Source organism: Ochotona princeps, chromosome 23, assembly GCF_030435755.1.
Source record: "Ochotona princeps isolate mOchPri1 chromosome 23, mOchPri1.hap1, whole genome shotgun sequence".
Classification (NCBI taxonomy): Eukaryota; Metazoa; Chordata; class Mammalia; order Lagomorpha; family Ochotonidae; genus Ochotona; species Ochotona princeps.
The window spans coordinates 18,815,773-18,834,784 of NC_080854.1; the positions used below are offsets into that span (position 1 = coordinate 18,815,773).

General features: G+C 40.4%; 1 protein-coding gene across 7 annotated transcripts in view; it reads left to right on the forward strand.

Annotated features, from left to right (window-relative positions):
- MROH2B (maestro heat like repeat family member 2B) overlaps positions 1-19,012 on the forward strand; it is a 57,264-nt gene that overhangs the window by 13,664 nt on the left and 24,588 nt on the right. For 5 of the 7 annotated variants that reach the window (XM_058680148.1, XM_058680149.1, XM_058680153.1 and 2 more), the window contains 11 exons: positions 1,575-1,648; positions 2,963-3,085; positions 3,718-3,831; positions 4,997-5,153; positions 5,260-5,300; positions 5,852-5,993; positions 6,532-6,572; positions 9,098-9,205; positions 12,650-12,766; positions 15,308-15,415; positions 16,434-16,586. In XM_058680148.1, the coding sequence (XP_058536131.1) occupies positions 1,575-1,648; positions 2,963-3,085; positions 3,718-3,831; positions 4,997-5,153; positions 5,260-5,300; positions 5,852-5,993; positions 6,532-6,572; positions 9,098-9,205; positions 12,650-12,766; positions 15,308-15,415; positions 16,434-16,586 (1,178 nt within the window). The remainder of the gene's footprint in view (positions 1-1,574; positions 1,649-2,962; positions 3,086-3,717; positions 3,832-4,996; positions 5,154-5,259; positions 5,301-5,851; positions 5,994-6,531; positions 6,573-9,097; positions 9,206-12,649; positions 12,767-15,307; positions 15,416-16,433; positions 16,587-19,012) is intronic. The other 2 variants (XM_058680152.1, XM_058680151.1) reach the window with 2 other exon arrangements.

Below are 19,012 nucleotides of genomic sequence, written 5' to 3' on the forward strand. Positions count from 1 at the left end.
GTAAGCACAGGGATGAAGCCAAAGGGGCTTAAGAAGCACACTGAAGCCATTTCATGAATAATCCTATCCACTGCCCTTTGCATGCCACGTAACCCCATGTGCGAGTGAAACTCTGTCTTCTACAACCCTGACCTTTCAAACCAGCCTTTTCGGTTGCCTCTGCTTTCATATCTATGGGTACACCCAATTGAGTAGGAGCAGTAGAATTCTTGAGAACCAACATTAAAATCTGGAAGATTTGGTTGATTAAGAGGCCTGAGATTAAAGGGGTGGAGAGGAGCATACCACGCGCTAGAAACCGGTAAATGTAGGAAAATAGAATTTAATGAACTACCATGTTTTATTAAAGATTCTATATGCTTTCCCTAAGCCAGTACCACAGTGTCTGTTTTACCTTTATTGTAGTTAAGTTTGGAAATTGTCACACGTTGTTCTCATCTTTTTTCAAGTCTTATTTTTCATGACACAGTACCTTAGGCTCAAAATATTAAGTGCTTCTTACTATTGATAGTGTCCTTAAATGGTTGGCCACAGGTTCTTTGTTGTGAAATATAAAATAAAAGTGTATCATAAAATTGATAGTCAATAAAATATTGAAATTCAGCTTTAAAATGCATGATAGGATTCAGTTAGCACTGTGACTCAGTCCGCGTATAAGAAACATCAAGCAGTGTCAGATTTAGAGAAATCCACTGAATATGATGTATTAAACTCACTAGGAGGGTCCGGCAGCGTGGCCTAGCGGCTAAAGTCCTCGCCTGGAACGCACCGGGATCCCATATGGGTGCCAGTTCTAATCCCGGCAGCTCTGCTTCCCATCCAGCTCCCTGCTTGTGGCCTGGGAAAGCAGTCGAGGATGGCCCAAAGCCTTGGGACCCTGCACCTGCGTGGGAGACCTGGAAAAGGTTCCTGGTTCCCAGCTTCGGATCGGCGCGCACCGGCCATTGAGGCTCACTTGGGGAGTGAATCATCGGATGGAAGATCTTCCTCTCTGTCTCTCCTCCTCTCTGTATATCCGGCTTTCCAATAAAAATGAATAAACCTTTAAAAAAAATCACTAGGAAACCTAGAATATTAAGCAAGATGAAACAGGGACTGGTGCAATGGTATAGCAAGCTAAACCTCTGCCTGTGATGTTAGCATGTTATTTGGGTGCCCATTCATGTCTCAGCTGTTCTACTTCTGATCCAATTCCCTGCTAATGGCCTAGGAAAATAGCAGATGATGGCCCAAGGCCTTGGGTCCTCTCTCCTACACAGATCCAGAAGCAGCTTCTGGCTCCCATCTTTGGATTGACCCTCTGGCAATGGTGTCCATCTGGGGAGTGAATAAGCAGATGGAATGTCTCTCTTCCTCTAATTCTCTCAAGTAAATACATCATTTTTAAAAAAGAATAAATGTAATTGGAAATCAAACAGATCATCTTTTTAAAGACATGCAGCAGGGGGAGGATGGGAGGGAATTAAATGTAAGCAATTTTGCTGCTATTGATCATAAGTACTAATTTATGCTTGTCATTAATCCTACAACACTGTTCTCCCACTGAGTAGAACCTCTCAATTTCTGTCCTCCAGAGCCTAAGTTGAGAGACCACATCATTTCAATTGAAAGAACAGTCAAAGCCATCATGGGTGACCCCAGTAAAAAAGTAAGAGAATTCATTGATTTTTATTTGGTTGATGGTAGCTGTTAAACGGCAATTAAATGATTTTGTCTCTTTAAGGATCTACCTTTGAGACTGCTTTAGAAAGAACTTAGTAAACCAATTCCACTTTTAAAAGAACTCTTTCCCAAAAAGATAAACTGTAGCAGGATTGAGCCATCAAGCACACACAGCCCGAGAATTCTCTGTAAAAGATTTCTTACAGAGCATCCCTATGCCAGTAATCTTCAGGTAATTTAAAATGTAGTTGCTGATAAGTAAGAGGATATGCCACCTCCGAAGTCTATAAAGAACTCTTAGATCTCATTTTTGGCATAGGCATCCTATTTCTCCGCCAAGGAGAACTTACAGCGGGCCATGCACATGGTTGATTGTTCAATACTTCCTGAGTATTTTCTCAAGTATTCCCCATTAGGAGATGCAGAAGTTACAAGGGGGAAAAAAGTCAAGAACACTGAGACATTGGTGTATTTCCTGTATGAAAATGGCACTTTATTTAGAGGCCAATGAAGATGAGGAAAATCCTCAAACATAGTTTGCTCACCAAAGACTTAAAAAAGTTAAGTTTTGTGATAAATAACAGTGGGATAGCTATATATAAAAACGTGGCCTGATAACAGATCAAGTCAACAAAAAAACTCATGAGCAGACATTCAGGGAAAGACTGCCAGGTCTCCGGGCAAAATACAGGCTTCCCTTTTCACTCCTACTTTGAATGACTGGCATGCAGTCTTTGTTTTGGTCACCATACAGCACTGCTTTTCTGTTCAAAATTTTTATCCCCATTAAAATATCCATTCATAAAAGGATTGAATTTTTAGCTTTGTATCCTCCTCCGAAGCAACATAGTAAGTTTAAACAAGAGTTAACAAATATTGTAATACATGCTCACAATCCCATATGCTAACTGACAAAGTGAATTAGCACCAGATGCAAAATACAAAAGTCTGGTTTTCAGTCATTTGCATTTTGAAATTATTAATAATTAATTGTGCCTGGTCCTGTAACTTAAATGTATGCTTCCATTGAGTATTTTAAAAGAGCCCCAAATGACCAATATACCTAACATAGGGTAATAGATTCTGTGTTTTGAGGAGCCAGGGAGCAGGGTGTGGTTTAAGAAACCATTTTCAGGGAGTTTACCTCATAACCCATAGGTTACTCACAGAACCATCTATTTACTGTGACATTATTCCGTGTATAATCCCTATTGAAAGGTTTCCACTAAATGATCCATGGAATAGGAGATGCTCAATTTCCACTCTTTCAAGTACCATTAAATATCACAATTCTCCCTAGGTAAGAAATTCCACCCTTCTCCTCATCCAAACCATGTGTGAAAAGTGCTATGTGGAAGCTCGGGAAGGATGGCCGCTGATCGACTATGTCTTCTCTCAATTTGCCTTGTCCAACAAGAACTTGGTATGAAGAAGCTGCAGTGTGGATGTCTACAGTGCCACAAATGCAATTGGGTTCAACTGCCTTTACAGAGAAAGCTTGTGTTTCATGTCAATTTTACTCTCATCACTCTGATCAAGGCTTCCAGCCTCAAGTTTCCTCCATTTCCTCTCTTTTAGATTATTTGCTTACAGTAAACACAAGTTCAGTTAAATGAGCTTTTGTTAAGAAGGTAACCCAAAGGCTTGTGTTGATGGTGGTGTGGGAAGGGGCAGAGGGTGTATCATTGTAGAGGAAAAAATGAAAAATATTAAGCTTAGGGCACTGCTTAGTTCATTCAACTGCTAAACTGCAAAGCCATATACTTGGTGGCTTTTAAACGGCAAACATCAATTTCTCATAGTTTTGAATTCTGGGAGATGTAAGATGCACTGCCTGGTGAGGGCTCACTTGCTCCTAGGCAGAGCCGTCTCTCCATGTACTCATATGGTGGAAGGTGCTAGCTAGTTCTCTGGGGTCTCTTTCATGAGATCACCAGTTCCATGAACCCTGAACATGGAATCACTGCCTCCTCCACGAGAGTATAACTCACTCATGCAAGGCTAGTGGACCAGCCTTTGGGATTAATAACCACACCTGTTTCATCTTTCTTAAAGGAGAAACCAGTGAAAACTAATTGTCAGGAGGATGATACAGGGGAGAAAGTGGTCCAAGAAACCAGCTTAGAGGTCTTAAGGACTCTGGACCCACTGGTCATTGGAATGCCTCAGGTAAGGGATCTTTGGTTCCCACTTCCCACCCATTAGCTCATCTTAAAATGCCACCATTTATGAGTCAGATATTGTAGTTCACATGTTATCAGCTTGTGAGTCTATAAATGATGTGTACAGTGATGTTCAGTACCTAACATTTGGTAGCTCCTCAAAAGCAAATCATAAATGAACCAAAATGACTCATATCTAGATCATCACCATTATCTGTTAAAACAGCATATAGCCACCTTCCTGGATTATTTCTCTTCTTCCCCTAGAGTATTTGGAAACATGGCAAATCACTCAATGATAATTATAATGCAGTGAAGGTCCAAACTTTGCCTCTTTCTCTGAGAAGTTATCTCCCCTTCTCAGGCCTCCCTGGTGGCCTGATCTGAACCTCATCTGGAGCAGGACCCTTTAAAATCTGCATTTTTCTTAACCAAGATAGAAAAATTTAGTGGCCAGACATACAAAGCATAGGAGACAACCAACAGACCACTCTGACTCATAAGCTCCACCTAGGATTGCATATTTTTCTTGAGTGATCTGGGTTTTGAAATGCAAATTTCATGAGAACTTATCTTGCAATGGAAAAGGACCAAGCCTGGCGATTAAATAGAGATTCCAGAACAGAGGGTAAAGATGTACAAAGTGGAACCATGCACAAGCACATTCTCCCAGGACCAGAAGCACTGAATAAAGAAATCTGCAGATATTTCATATCTCCAAAATGGAAAGATCAGCTCAAAAACCTCCATCAAAAGCAGCAGTCCAGGTGCTGCCAATATTTCTCTACCAGGACATACCACTGCATTCTTGGGGTTTGGGGAATTACATGAACAATTCTGATTGTCACATCGACATGAGGAAAATGTAGGCCCTTAGTAAGAAGGATCCATGAATTGCAGAGCTCCCACAAGTATCTTGGAATAATCTCTCAACACAGGGAATTATTCCTGACCCCAAGTTCAGCAACAACGTCAGAAGAAACACTGACCAACACTCACTGAGACTAGAACCTGAGACAGAATGCACTATGCAGAGTTTATTAGATGGTTCCATTTTCATTTATGAGCAGCAAAATGATAGCAAGAGACAAGATGCTAAACCAGGAGGAACCACACAGTGAGAATCAGACATGAAATAAGCCATTTTTGCATTTGCCTTATGTTGTCCACAGGTGTTATGGCCAAAAATCCTTACTTTTGTGGTACCTATGGAATATACGGGAACTCTGGAATACTTATTTAACATCATCAGAAGTCTGATTATGGCAGAGGAAAGAAAGCAGCAAAATGTCAAGGAGTCCACAGCACTTGTCATCTCCACGGGAATGGGTTTGTACATCCTTTTAGGAACCCAAAGTTGTCTATTGAGACTCATCCCAGACTGGGTTTTTTTCTATCCCCTATTGTGATGATGAAACCTGCTTTCTCTTTCTAGTCAAACTCCCTACATCGCAGCAGCTCCTGGCCAGGCTTCTGGTAAGTTAGAAAAAAACAAAAAACCAAGATTGGATAAAACTAATCACAGATAATTCACTTCCAAAACCAAAAGACCCACAAAAACAGAATTCTATGTTGTGCTAATTACACTCCAGAATGTTTATGATTGTCAAGATTATGTTCTAACCCACTTACTAAACTTCACAATTTTAAAGTAGTAATAGAGTGTCATCCAGGACAACCAAAAAACTCCGCATCTATTGTTCAAATTTCCCCTCCCACTGACCATAACACAAAATACCCTTGCATGATTTTCATACACTCCAATTTATTAAATAAATGTACATACTCATGCTGGTTCTTTCTGCATTTTTGCTTGGTGATTACTAGGAATATTTTCATATGTATCCTCCAAAAAAATGAGGGGAAGGAACTGCCTAAGTCTTGACTTTTGGAGAACAGACTGAAGTGATATGTCTTAAAATGATCCAATTTAGAAACCAAGAACATCCATCACAACAGCAAAAGAAAAAGGGTGGCTGGGTCACTCAAATACCTGGAGATTGACCATTTTGTCTTCTACCTTACAGGTAATATCCATGCTTGCCAGTTTAGGGAAATTGTGTGGGGCTGGTGCAATAGGACTTTTGAAGATATTGCCTGAGTTAATCCATCCCAAATTAGTAGGACTATGGAAAACACGCTTACCTGAGCTCCTGCAGCCTCTGGAAGGTACGAGAGGTTGAATCAGATCTTGGTCCGAGGTGGCGGGAACATGTAGTCATGGTATATCGTTTCTCTGGAAAGACATGAGGCAATTTTAAAAGGAAATGCAAAAAAAAAAAAAGACAACCATGCTTTCTTTCTGGACTTCAATCGTCTTCCTCTACCAAAAGTCATTCTAAGAGAAGACCTGGCAGGAAGCACTTTTAGCAGGAACCTTCGCTTTTGTGCTGGTCTTTACTCTGTACTTAGGAGAGCTCCCATTTGATAGTACTCCCAAAAGCTATTTTTAATACACATGAGAACACATTTTAAGGATCATTTCAGTGATTAATGGTGAGATTAGTGAAAACTCTAGATTTTTAATCACCAATTGAAGAGCTGCATCTGATTAATGCCCCAAAAGTTCTCCATGTAGAAAATTTCATTTCCAGTAGCCATTCTGGGCAAGGAGAATACCTGAAATGGAACTCCAGCACCCACTGGGAACCCAGTGATAGAAAATTTGGTCTTCATATGTAGTTATCACATCAATTTCTATTTTCAGGAAATGCCAGTATCGTGTTATGGGAAACCATGCTGCTTCAGGTAAGGGTAGCTTCTAGATTAGTTATTGACTATGAGGCGATAACCTCAACTGACTTTATCCATTTGAACAAAAAGCAACCAAATTCTGAAAGACAGTAAACAGAATTGATTGCTCTTGAAATCACCAAAATTTGATGGTGCTAGGATTGTGGTGAATAAGTACTTTTTATACTGCCAGCATGCCGCGTTAATACCACATCTCATTCCAGATGCTTCATTTCTGACCCAGCTGCTTGTTAATGCACTTGGTAACGCTGCAGTAAATGGTATTGGACCGTGCATGTGGGAGGCACAGATGAAGTTCCAGGTTTTCAGCTTTAGCCTGGGCCAGCCCTGACTGTTGTGGAAATTTGGGGAATGAACCAGCAAATGAAAAATTGATCTCACCTCCTCATTCTCTCCACTTTCCAACTCTGCCTTTCAAATAAATCTTTCATAGTCACAAAAATTTGAGCAACAATCTTTAGTCTTCAATTTAAGAGCCTAATAGTTTTGCAATTTTCACTTACTCATTTTTTGTATCTTTCTTAAATCCTAATTTTGAAGTTTTTTTCTTCCATTTGCAACTATATTTTTTTACCTTTCACATCAAGAAACAGATTAATGTACATTACACTTCTACGCTATGCACTGTTGCCTCTCACCTATTTCTCAGGCTTTTCCTCAATTTCTAAAAAACCGAAGGATGACACTGCATCTCCTTTCTAGAAAAGAAAGCATTCTCTAATTCATAAATGACACTTTCATCTCTACAGTTAAACAGTGCCCTATGCAATATCAAATTCTAGAAATGGAAAATTGCAGTCAGGTGTTGGACATCAGCCTCCTGGGGATTTTTCAATTTCAGGAATCCAAGAAAATCATGGAGGCTGTGCCCAAGGAGTTCTTACTAGGTTCAGTTCACAAGCCATCTATATAGAAAATACCGACGGCCAAGTATCCATTTTCGATGAGCTCTACACAGTGCCTCCATTACCTCCTATCATTATCTTTCCACAGTAAGGATTTCCTGGATAGTGCTTGAGCACTATCAGGTTTTAAAGGCTCTCAACAATGATTTTTTTTGAAGATTTATTTTTATTTTTATTACAAAGTCAGATATACAGAGAGGAGGAGAGAGAGAGGAAGACCTTCCATCCGATGTTTCACTCCCCAAGTGAGCCTCAACGGCCAGTGCTGCGCCGATCTGAAGCCAGGAACCTGGATCCTCCTCTGGGTCTCCCACGCGGGTGCAAGGTCCCAAAGCTTTGGGCCGTCCTTGACTGCTTTCCCAGGCCACAAGCAGGGAGCCGGATGGAAAGTTGAGCTGCCGGGATTAGAACCGGCGCCCATATGTTATCCCGGCGCTCAAGACGAGGACTTTAGCCAGTAGGCCACGCCGCCGGGCCTTCAATAATGATTCTTACCCAGTGAAGATCTGAAAATGACTGTTCTATGAATGTTCAATTCTAAGATAACACTCCCTCAAAATTTGTCTTATATTCCTAGTTTTAGATTAAAAAAAAAAATGCAACAAGAGTCAAAGAGGGGAGAAAGGTAACAAGTTCCAATCCACTGGTTTACTCTCCAGTACCTGTAACAGCCAGGGTTGGGCCTGGCTAGAGCCAGGATCTGGGAACTTAATCCAGATCTTCTGCATTGATGGATGGCAGAAAATTCCCTGAGCCATGCTCTTCTACCCTCTATGTCCACATTAGCAGGAAACTAGAATCAGGAGGTGGAGCCAGACATCAAAAGTAGATAGGATACCCATGTCTCACATGAGACTAACAGTCATCTTAACCACTAGGCAAAAACCTTGTCCCAGCTACTACCTTAACTTTCTCTAGCAGTTAGCCTTAAGAAAAATTTTCCCTTCCAATCTTGAGTATACAACCAGCTGAAACCAACTACACACATCATTCGCTTAAACTTCCAAGGCTCGTTCTTAAAAGGCCTCTGAGCTTCTTTTAAGAAAATGAATGCTTTGACAATAAGTATCTTTCATAAGCTTAGAAAAATATAGGAGAAATAGTGTATTTTAAAAATTGCTATGATTTTGCCCTCCAAAAATGAAACCACATTTTTAATCTACTGTTCTATGAAAGAGGATATGGGTCACAAGAATTATGATTCTGACTCAAAACAATTGGTGAAACCAGTCATCTTTAGTTGCTAAAATTGAAATTGGCAAAAAAATTCCTGTACATTTAATTGGCTCTTCAAAATACTTAATTCTGTATTCCAAAATTCTATCCTGTGTTTAATATATAAACCCAACAAACATAAATGAAGTAGGACTTTTCCACATCTATCAAAACTTGAGAACTGTTAAGTTTCATAGTGGATTCAAGTCTCACAGCAGTTTCCATTTAAGAAAGCAGAAGACACTTTGAGTTATTTCCACACACTATATGTCCTATTTCAAAGTCATCAGTTACTTTGCAGGAAAAGGCATAATCCCATTGAATGCACAGTTAACTGTTAAAGAGTGCCAGGCAACACATTCAATAGTCACACTCCAATCTACCTTCCACCTATTACAGCTGCTCAAAGAATCTTTGTGGAAGATCAATGACACACCCTGGACCATTCAGTTGAGTCAGGATTTCAACCAGCAAATGGGCAGTTACAGCAACACCTCCACTGAGAAGGTTAGTGTTTCAGCTAGGTCGGGGGGTGGAAATGAACCCCTCTTTTACCTCATAACCCAGAATTTCTGCTCAAGTTCCACCTTGTCTATACTGAAACCAAAAGATGGGAGGCACAGTTAAAAGAGGCTTGGGATTTTCCTTTTAGGACTACCTAAAGTACTGTACTAGCTTACATTTTGCCAAAACATACTCTTATACAAATACCTATGTTTAAGAAAGACAGATGTGCCTGGCGTTCAGTGTGTGTGTTCTAAAAGAGGAAGGTGAATGGGTGGGAAGACAGCTATCCTGCCATAGCTTCAACGTCCATTGATGTCTTGATTCACATCAAGCCAGCCTTGAGATCCTGCCAGAAACAACCCACTACAAGTTAAAGGCTTCAAGGCAAAAGAATGCACAAAAGCTGATCTGCCCATTCTTCTGCCTACCACAACTCACCTCTCTCTCTCTATTGTAGCTACCCATTCCCAGTGAGGCTTGAAATGTGGCTCCTTACTTCTAATGTAACCTTAATTATTTAGCCTCTCCGGTTCATCACTATTCCAGTCTATAACAGAAACAATAACTGCGTCTGAACGCTATAGTATTGTGAGATAAAGTTTTTACGGTCCCCAGTGAAGTGCCTAGTTTGAGACACATGCCCAATGACAGTTGTATCATTATCATAATGTTAATTTCAGAAATTTGCCTGAAACATATTCCCTCAGTTTCATCAATTCCATTATTGCTTCTTCCCATAAGTTGCTTATTGCCAACTTTCAGCTCTCCCCTCACTGACACGCTCCCTACTCTGGTGACGTACTATCCCATCTTATTCATCTAACAACGTCCAGGTTCACAAGATGGCTTCAGGATGAGGGTACCCTGGGTAGGCAGAACAATCAGCAACAAGCAGCCTGTATGGTTCTCAGTCCTTACACCAAACAAGGGTAAAGAAGGTATTAATTAACTTTTCCTGCAAAAGAAATTACCCGTAATTGCTTAAAACAGCCACATATTTATCTGACAATTTTGTAGATTGGCAATTTGGGCTGAGCTCAGCTGGAAAGTCCTCTTGATGTAGCTTAAGAACATATCGAATGTTTTTAAAATATTTGTTTTATTTTTATTTGAAAGGCAGAGTAGAGAGGAGGAAAAGAGATTTTATATCCAGTGGCTCACTCCCCAATGGCCAAGAAGGCAAGGGATGAACCTGGCGCTTCCTGCAGGTCTCCCACATGAGTGAAGGGCCCGAGCACCTGGCCCATCCTCTGCTGCTTTTCCCAGGCCATAAGCAAAGAACTGCATTGGCAGCGGAGCCCCTGGGACTCCAACCAGTGCCCCTTTGGGATGCCAAAGCTGCAGGTATTTAATCCCAGTTCTTACATCCCACAAAGATAGAAATACTAAACAGGGAGAGTTACCTTATGAGAACAAGAACAGAATTTACTTGCTAGTGAGGAATAAACATAAATTCACACTCAAGTGTGGGCTGTTCCACAAGGAGAAACAGCCGATGTGAGTGGGTCAAAAAATTACCTAGAAACTAGAGAGAAAAGAAACACAAACAACAACAACAAAACTGTACCTACCTCTAATCAAGTAGGTTTGCTGAGGAGTGGGAGAGCAGGCCTGTCCCAAACCAGGCAGCAAAAGAAGAGCACACCGCAGAGCATTCTACCCGAGGACCTTCCATGGCACAAAAGCCTCTCCTGCCGTCCACCTCTTTTTATAACAAAGGGGTGGAACCCCAATCAGATATGCAAATAGACTGGGGTGAGCGTGCGCACTGGTCTGGCTGCAACAGCTGTACCCTGTGAACATAGGTGCATCCAATTAACAATTAAAGCCTAGGGTTACACAGTGCCTCCTTACACCATCATTCTAACCTCAGCGGGGTTCATGGGGAATACTGCATATACATCTATAATAGTCTTAGCTAGAAGAGCTTGTGGGCTTTCCATTTTCCAGCAGGCTAGGTGAAGTCTCTATGTTTGGTAAAGGCAACAAAACATGCAAGGTCTGCTCAGAAACAGAGTGAAAGCTGTCCCTGTCACTTTTGCCAGATTTCATCGTCCAAAGTGAGTCACACAATCAGCCCATATTCAAAGGTTGGGAAAAATAATTCCTTTCCTGACTGAAGTAGCTGCAACAGTCACAGTCCGGAGGCAGGCACTAGGGGTAGGATGAGAATACTGCAGCTCCTGGTACACTCAAACTCATTTTTAGACATGCCTGTGTTTTTGGTGTGTGATATTCCATGCCAAGTCCCAAAGTAGAGATGTTCCACATACTGGCTCAAAATCAGCAGAGACAAGGTGAGCACAGCTGGGAGGCACTGAAGTCAACCTTTTACCTCTAAGTCATATTTTGCCTTCATAACATCAGTTTGATTTTCTTCGTCTACTCATTTCCACATGACAGTCTTAGATTTGCAGTTTTGCACCTAATTAATATCTACTTCTGTGTTGCACAGTCTTTCTCTCATTATAATTTCTGGACTATAAGGACCTTTGTCCTGGGCAGCCAAGGGTACAGCAGGTGCTACCTTGTCAGAATCTCACTCTGATCAAGTCTGCACTCACTCTGGAAGGTGAAAAAGCAATCCAGTCTCCCCTTATTTTTTATTTATTTATTGTTTAACAATACGGTTCCATAGGCCCTGGGATTTCCCTTCCCCACTCCTTTCATCTCCTCACCCCTACTGATTTCCCCTATATTATTACAATAGTATAGTCCTTCATAAGTCCATCATTCTGCTATTTAAGTGTATCCTGACATTATAGGTATGGACAATGGTAGATCGTCCAGCATATTGTCAGGATACATTTAGCAGTCCTTCTGGTCTACACAATCTCTCCTGAATTTATTCGTAAAAACTCACCTGTTTCCATTTGCCTTACCTTCCCTCTTATTGCATGCATTCCCCTGCAATCATAAGGAGCCCTCTGTCACTGTCATCACGTAGATTACTCAAAGGAGTTGGCCAACCACACAGGTGTGTCTCCTGCAATGTGATTAGGTGGAGATTCTAAATAGAAGCACTAATCTGAGATCATCCAACCACAGATTATTTGAATCTTAGAAAACTAATCAAACTCATCTTGAAAATGACCCATTTCATTGAGTGTGTTTCTTCAGTGAGCATTTGTTAAGCATTTATTAGCTACCGAAAATTATAATGATCAGTAAGATGCTCTGGTACCAAAAATTCAAATCCCAAATGATACAAAGTGAGAAGTGTTAAAATGGTAGCACAAAAATCTAAACAAGAACAGAAGAACCCAGGTGGGGCACAGAGGCAGTAGAAGGAACCATTTTCAAGAAGAAACAGTCATTGCAGAACCTGGTTTTTAAGCAATTACTACATCACCCCAATTTCTTCCTTTTAATTACTATTTTAACTCATGCCCAATTTTCACCAGAATATGCTCACCAAACTTCAAATTCCTGTTTTTTTCCCAGAAATTCCTTTGGAAAGCCATAGGAACCACCTTAGCCTGCTGCCAAAACACAGATTTCGTGAGTTCACAAATTAAAGAATTTTTGATTGCTCCCACTCAACTGGGCGATCCAAGACAGGTGAGATTCCTTTCCCTCAATAGCCTCACATGATGGCAATAACTCCCATCCACAAAACTGACAGTTCTTAAGCTGAAATCTGACATACCCAGAATTATTCACAAATTCAAAAGAATTCTTCAAATTAAGTTTCCAACACATGAGATGTGGGACTAAGTTCCCAACTTAAATTCAAATTATAGCCATGTTTATTAATAGTTAGCTTCTAAATTCAACTAGAACCTTTAGCTAAGCATAAATATCTTTATTTGAACCAATTAATAAACAGTTACTAACAATATATGTTGTATGATACAGATTCTACGGCTTAACTAATGTGTGCCAGACTAGTAGCTGGAAAAGACAAACCTCAGTGCCAGTTGGACTGTGTGTCTACTGCTCAAAGCCCTTATATTTAGCTTCTAAAACCTTCCGGCGCTTGCATGCTTAGAAATGTATCCCTCTCTCCCTCATTGTCTCAGCAAATTACCCTGGCTGAGTTAAGTGATAACATGTGACTGTTAGTCTCACTGAGCCAGTCTTGGCCTACTAACCAGGACTCTGGCTCGTGTAATCCAAAAGCCTCTAACTCGAGCCTGGCATGAGCGGATTCCAATCTTGCTCCCACTATATACCATCTGTATGTCTCAGGTTCCTCCAAAGTCAAATGGGAAAAAATAGAACCCAATCTAAGGTCTTATTCATGTATAATTCGTAGTAAGCCATTACAAGTGAGGAGAACATTTGATACTGAAAGTGAAACTTTCAGGAATTACAGTGTGAAAAAGGTGATTAAAGAAAAATAGTAGGTTATCTGTGCAGATTTGAAGGACTAGTTGAGGTTGAAACTACAAACTTTGATTGCACCACTTCCTCAGGGTTATCACTTTATTTCTGGCAGCACCCAGCAAACCAGGTTTTAGGTAAGTTGAAGAGTCAGATTCATCCATAGCTTGGATTTTGCCAAGCTGAAATACAGTGAACAGCAGCACATAGAAAACAGAGTGGAGAAACTGGGGAAGGAGAAAGAAGTTAGGAAGATGAGTTCAAAGAGAAGAAACATAGAGATCATGAAGTGATAGTACAAACAGAATAAAAGACACAGAGAGGGTTCCTTAGGAAACAAGGAACAGCAAATGCAGGGATATTAGACCACAGGTATTAGAGTTGACAGGATGTGGCCTTGATTCTAAGGACTAGGAACAGTTCTGGTTGAGACCTTGGTGACAAGAGCCTATCTTGTGTGTTCCTTGTGCCTCTGGCAGAGTTATGATGCCAAATGACATATAACTGGATTTATGAGCAAATATTAATAAAGGCACCAGTTTTGGAGAAATCACCCTTGGAGAAAGAGGGGGAAAGGGGTAGAGTTCCAGAAAATGGGGTGGGATATGACCTCAGAATGGCCCGTCAGTATGCCAATGACAAGGCGTTGTGTATTTCAAAAGAGCTGAAAGAATTGATGTAAATATTCTAACTACAAAGGAACAATACACACTTGAACTGGCAGATACATTTATTAGTCTGATTTGTTTGTGACACAAGATATTGCATGTATAAAAACATCACATTTTGCCCCACAAATGTATACAATTATTTTTTTCTTTATTAACAATTTTGGTTACAAATAAAATTTGTAATTTGGAATAAATTAAAGTTAATCAAACTTCCTTCAGCTTCTCACCAAAGACTGAAACTCCAAATCTTGAGTGTCACCTAATGGGCCTTGCACCTTACCATCACCACCCCCTGTCTGATCACCTCTGTGCCTGCTTATCCACTCCTCAATGGACCTCACCGCATTGGTACTCACTTTCTGTTTGGAATTCTCCTTCCCATGTAGTCCAATAGCTCACTTGCTCACTTATGTCAGGTTGCTGCTTGATGTCACCTTGTGATTGATGCCATTTTTAACTAAATTGCAAACTGTAGTATCAAACTTGTGGTTTAAGACTTAAGTCACCAGCTGCAATGTTTGCATCCCGTCTGAGTGCAGGATTGAGTCCTAACCACTCTACTTCCAATCCAGTCCCCTGTTAATAATGTGCCTGACAAAGCAGCAGAAGACGGCTGGAGTGCTTTGCCCCTGCTACACATGTGAAAAACCTGGATGAATTTCCAGACCTCTGGCTTCAGCCTGGCCCATCCCTAGTCATTGCAGCTGTTCTAGAAGTCAGCTAGTAAATAAGACTCTGTGGGTGTGTCTAAATCCTTAAATTAAATAAATAAATCTTTAAAATATAAACTGTCCCCCAACTCTAACCAGCTAATCCCAATTCCTGCTCTTCTTAACTCTATAGCCCATATTATCATCTGGCACACTATATAGTTACACATATACTGATGCATATAGTTAGCTGTTTTATTTCCCAGTTGCCTCCCTGACAGTCCTCCTGGTTAGACACTGCATACAGAAGAGATTGTTGTACATTCTCTCCACTATTGTACTGCAAACACCCAGAAGGGTTCCTGGACATAATGACACTCAAACAACATTTGTTGAATTAATAAAGGAATCAATGAATGGCTAAACTGAAAATTCATGTCTTTTTTTAATTTTAGGGAACAACATCTGTTTTAGGATGCTGTGCTGAGAACCACTTGGATATTGTTTTAAAAGTTCTTAAAGCATTCCAAGATCAGGGAAAGTTTTTCATGAATCGATGTAAGGTAAAAAGAATAATCCCTTCTAAAGCCTTGGCTGTCACCAGGACAAACTGCACTGATATTTTTTTCCATGAATATGCTTTGTCTTTGTCATGCCCACTCCTGTTTCAGGGTACTATTCCAGGTTAGAATTGTCTAAGCAAAGACACTGCAGGAGGATGAGCTATATAGAACAAGTTTGTTCCACCCCATATTCCCTGTCACTAATGCTGGTAGGAGAGGTTGCAATGAACTCTGTGTGTGTCTGGGTTTGTCCCGCTGTTCGCTGTTCATGTTTCAATAACAGCTGCCCTTACATATACACTGCTTCCCCTGATGGAAGGTTCCAACAAGTGAATAACTATCAAAAGCCCCTCACAGTTACCTCTATTGAGGGCCAATAGGAGCAAGACACTAATCTGGCCATTCACATGTGGACAAGAATATGTTGTCCAAATTTTACACCAACTTTTTTTACACTAACTTCATTGCAGATCTCTTTCCTTTTATAACCTATTTTATTTGCATAAAGTGAACAAGTTTTATCAATTTCATGATACACATAAGAAGCATAGTGATACTTTCCACCCACACTCTTCCCTCCTTATTTTTGTATTATTTTTTTTTTACAATGATACACTTTCATTTCACTTCACAATGACAGTTTTGACAGTGCATTAGGGAAACATTTTAACACGTAGCAAGTAGGGGGGAAAAGACTACTATTTCTCGAGAGAATAGAAAAAGGCTATAAACAATAATCAAAATGTCAATTTCACTTGTACAGATTACATTTTTGTATTCTGTGTATTAGTTGTCAGAGATCATGGAAAACATGTGATGTTTATCTTTTGGTGACTGGTTTAGTTCACAAAGCATAAAGGTTTTCAGTTGTACCCATTTTGTTGAAAAAGACAAGATTTTATTTTTTTTAACGGCTGAATAGTTTTCCATAGTGTATATTCACATCTGCCATATGATCTGTTCCATAGTGTTAGTCCACAGTCAAATTTGTTTCACATCTTCTTCTCCTGTTCTTCAGGGCATTTTTTCTGGGAAAAAGAGCCTGACTAAGACAGATGTCATGGTGATCTATGGAGCTGTGGCCCTCCATGCTCCCAAAAAGGAACTTCTCTTGAGGGTTGAGCAAGATATCGTGTCCCAAGTCTTGTTTCTTTACACCCAGTGCTCTCAGGTAATGCCACCACAGGGCTGCCTCAATTTCCAGGCTGGGTTTCCCAAACCTTTCTAAGGCTCAACTCTTGGGAATCTTCATGCTCAAAAAATATAGTCACAAGGAAATATGGACTCCAATACGTCTGGGAGATGAGTCCATACGTATGGGAACAGAAAAATGCAAGCAATATAGTCGGTGATTTGTCCCTGAACAATAGTCCCAAGCAATTCCTGTTCTACTGTGTCTAGGATGCCTTCCCCTCCAAGATGAGTTACTGTCATGTGGTTTCACTCTTGTATGAAATTAAAATAATTACTTCTCTATAATTGATTGCTTTCCTCTAATAGTCTTGAAAGTGCTGCTCCATGGGGATTATTTAACTTCCTACATGACAATATCCATAAACCATCCAGACCAGCGCCTTGTAGGGAGTAATTAACATGTGTGCTTTTAAGGGAGCAGCTTACCCCATGCTTCTCCATTCATTTCAGCCACTCTGACCCTTCTGCATGCTCCTTGAATGAGCAGAGCTTGTTAAACTGAGTTGGGTTTGTCTGATCCTTTCTGTCCCCTGTAGCACTTTTATCTTGTGTTATTAATAAATGACTTTAGATACAGTTCCATTTTTCTGAATAGTACCAACTTGGCCACTTAAGATTATCACCTAGAAATCATGCATAAAATGTGGCTTTCTAACGTTATTTTCCAGGGATATCAATTTTGTAGGTTTTGGAAGGCGTTTGAAAATGTGTACAGTTGGCAGATCTCAGAATAGTGTTTATTATAGGCAGGCATGTGGAGCTTCTTCTCCCAAATCCATTGGATTGTCAGAATCCTAATACAAATGTTAATACAAACCACATATATGACACCTACACTCTCTTGACATTTATTTATATGTGTATGTGATAAGGATAGAAGTATAGGAAGCTCATAAAATCATACGTATACGCCATTGATGCTCCCAGCTTGGTTGCATGAGAACTGCCTGAAGAAAATGTTGAAAACAAGGATACCAACACAAGCATTTAGCCTAACAGTTAAGATGTTGGTATCCCACATTAGGAACCACCTGGGTTCCATATCCATCTCCAGCTCCTGACTCCACCTTTCTGCTGATGTAAAGCCTGAGAGGAAGTAATGAAGGATCAAGTAGTTGGTACCTGCCAACCCATGCAAAATCTGAATTGAGTTCCCAGCTCCCAGTGGATTGGAGCTCATTCTTTTTCTGTCTCTACTTCTATTTCTCTCTCTCTCTGACTCTCCCTTTCTATCTTTTTCTTTTTCCTTCTCTGCTTCTTGAACAAATAAATAATTTTTTAAAGGTAGAGACATCTAATGAGTCACAGCCTTTGGATTTGATCACTGAATTTATACTTTGAACATTTTCCTTGGGAGCTGATTCCAATGTTCTCAAGTCTGATAAGTAATCATGGGAAGCAAAAACAGAGTAAAATAAGTTTTGTGTTATGGTAATTGCTAGTCAATCATTGAGCAAAGCTATTGTAAAAATAAAAGAGGAGGGCAGGCAAAAAGATTGAGTTAAAGAAGACTGCTGGCTGCCAGGTCTAACCTCCTTTAGCAGAACATATGTAGAAGTCACTGCAGTACAGGGGAAAAAATATTGATTATGAAGCAAATAAAAATGGGGTACCACACACAATAAACTCTAGTCAAGTAACAGTTAGAGGGGAAATAGAAGCCTAATTTTGAAACAATGAAAGAAATTCTGCGAAAGATTATCACCCTTTACATTGGAACACATGAATTCAATTCTCAAGGTTCTGAGTGAAGGAATATTGACTGGAAGGGTGATTATCTGAAGTCCAATGTGTAGCTGTTATTACCAGACTTGGAGGAGCAGTGACTCATTACACCTTATGGGTAGGTAGTAAGCAGACATGTTGGATACTTGTACATAGGCACATTCTGAGTATTCCTCCATGACTCAATTCAACTGTACACACAACTCAATTTTGCTTCAGGCAGTTCTCATGCAACCAAGATGTGGGCACAGAACAAACTGCACAGATATATGCATGAAAGCAGCACAGGCCAAAGTTATTTTGTAATATCTCATTTCCATGATGATACATCTGCATTTACAACACCAGTGTTGGAAGCAGCTGACTCAGGGCATTCCATTTTATAGTTGTTCACTCCCCTTTGCCCCAAGAGCCCTGATCCTTATTTCTTACCAAAGTCTGTAAGAGCCTCCTTAAATTGATTGTAAACCATAGACACCCAAGGGCTCGAACTCCTTATCCTGCTTTCTGTAGCTTACCTGAGATGTATCTGGGGAAGCGAATCTGACAGTGCAAAGGTCTCACTGGAAGAGCGAAGAAGGGCCAGCACTGTGACACAGCAGGTCAACTGCTACCTTCCGAGCCAGCATCTCATATCCAAGTGCCAGTTAGAGTCTCAGCTGTTCCACTTCCAATCCA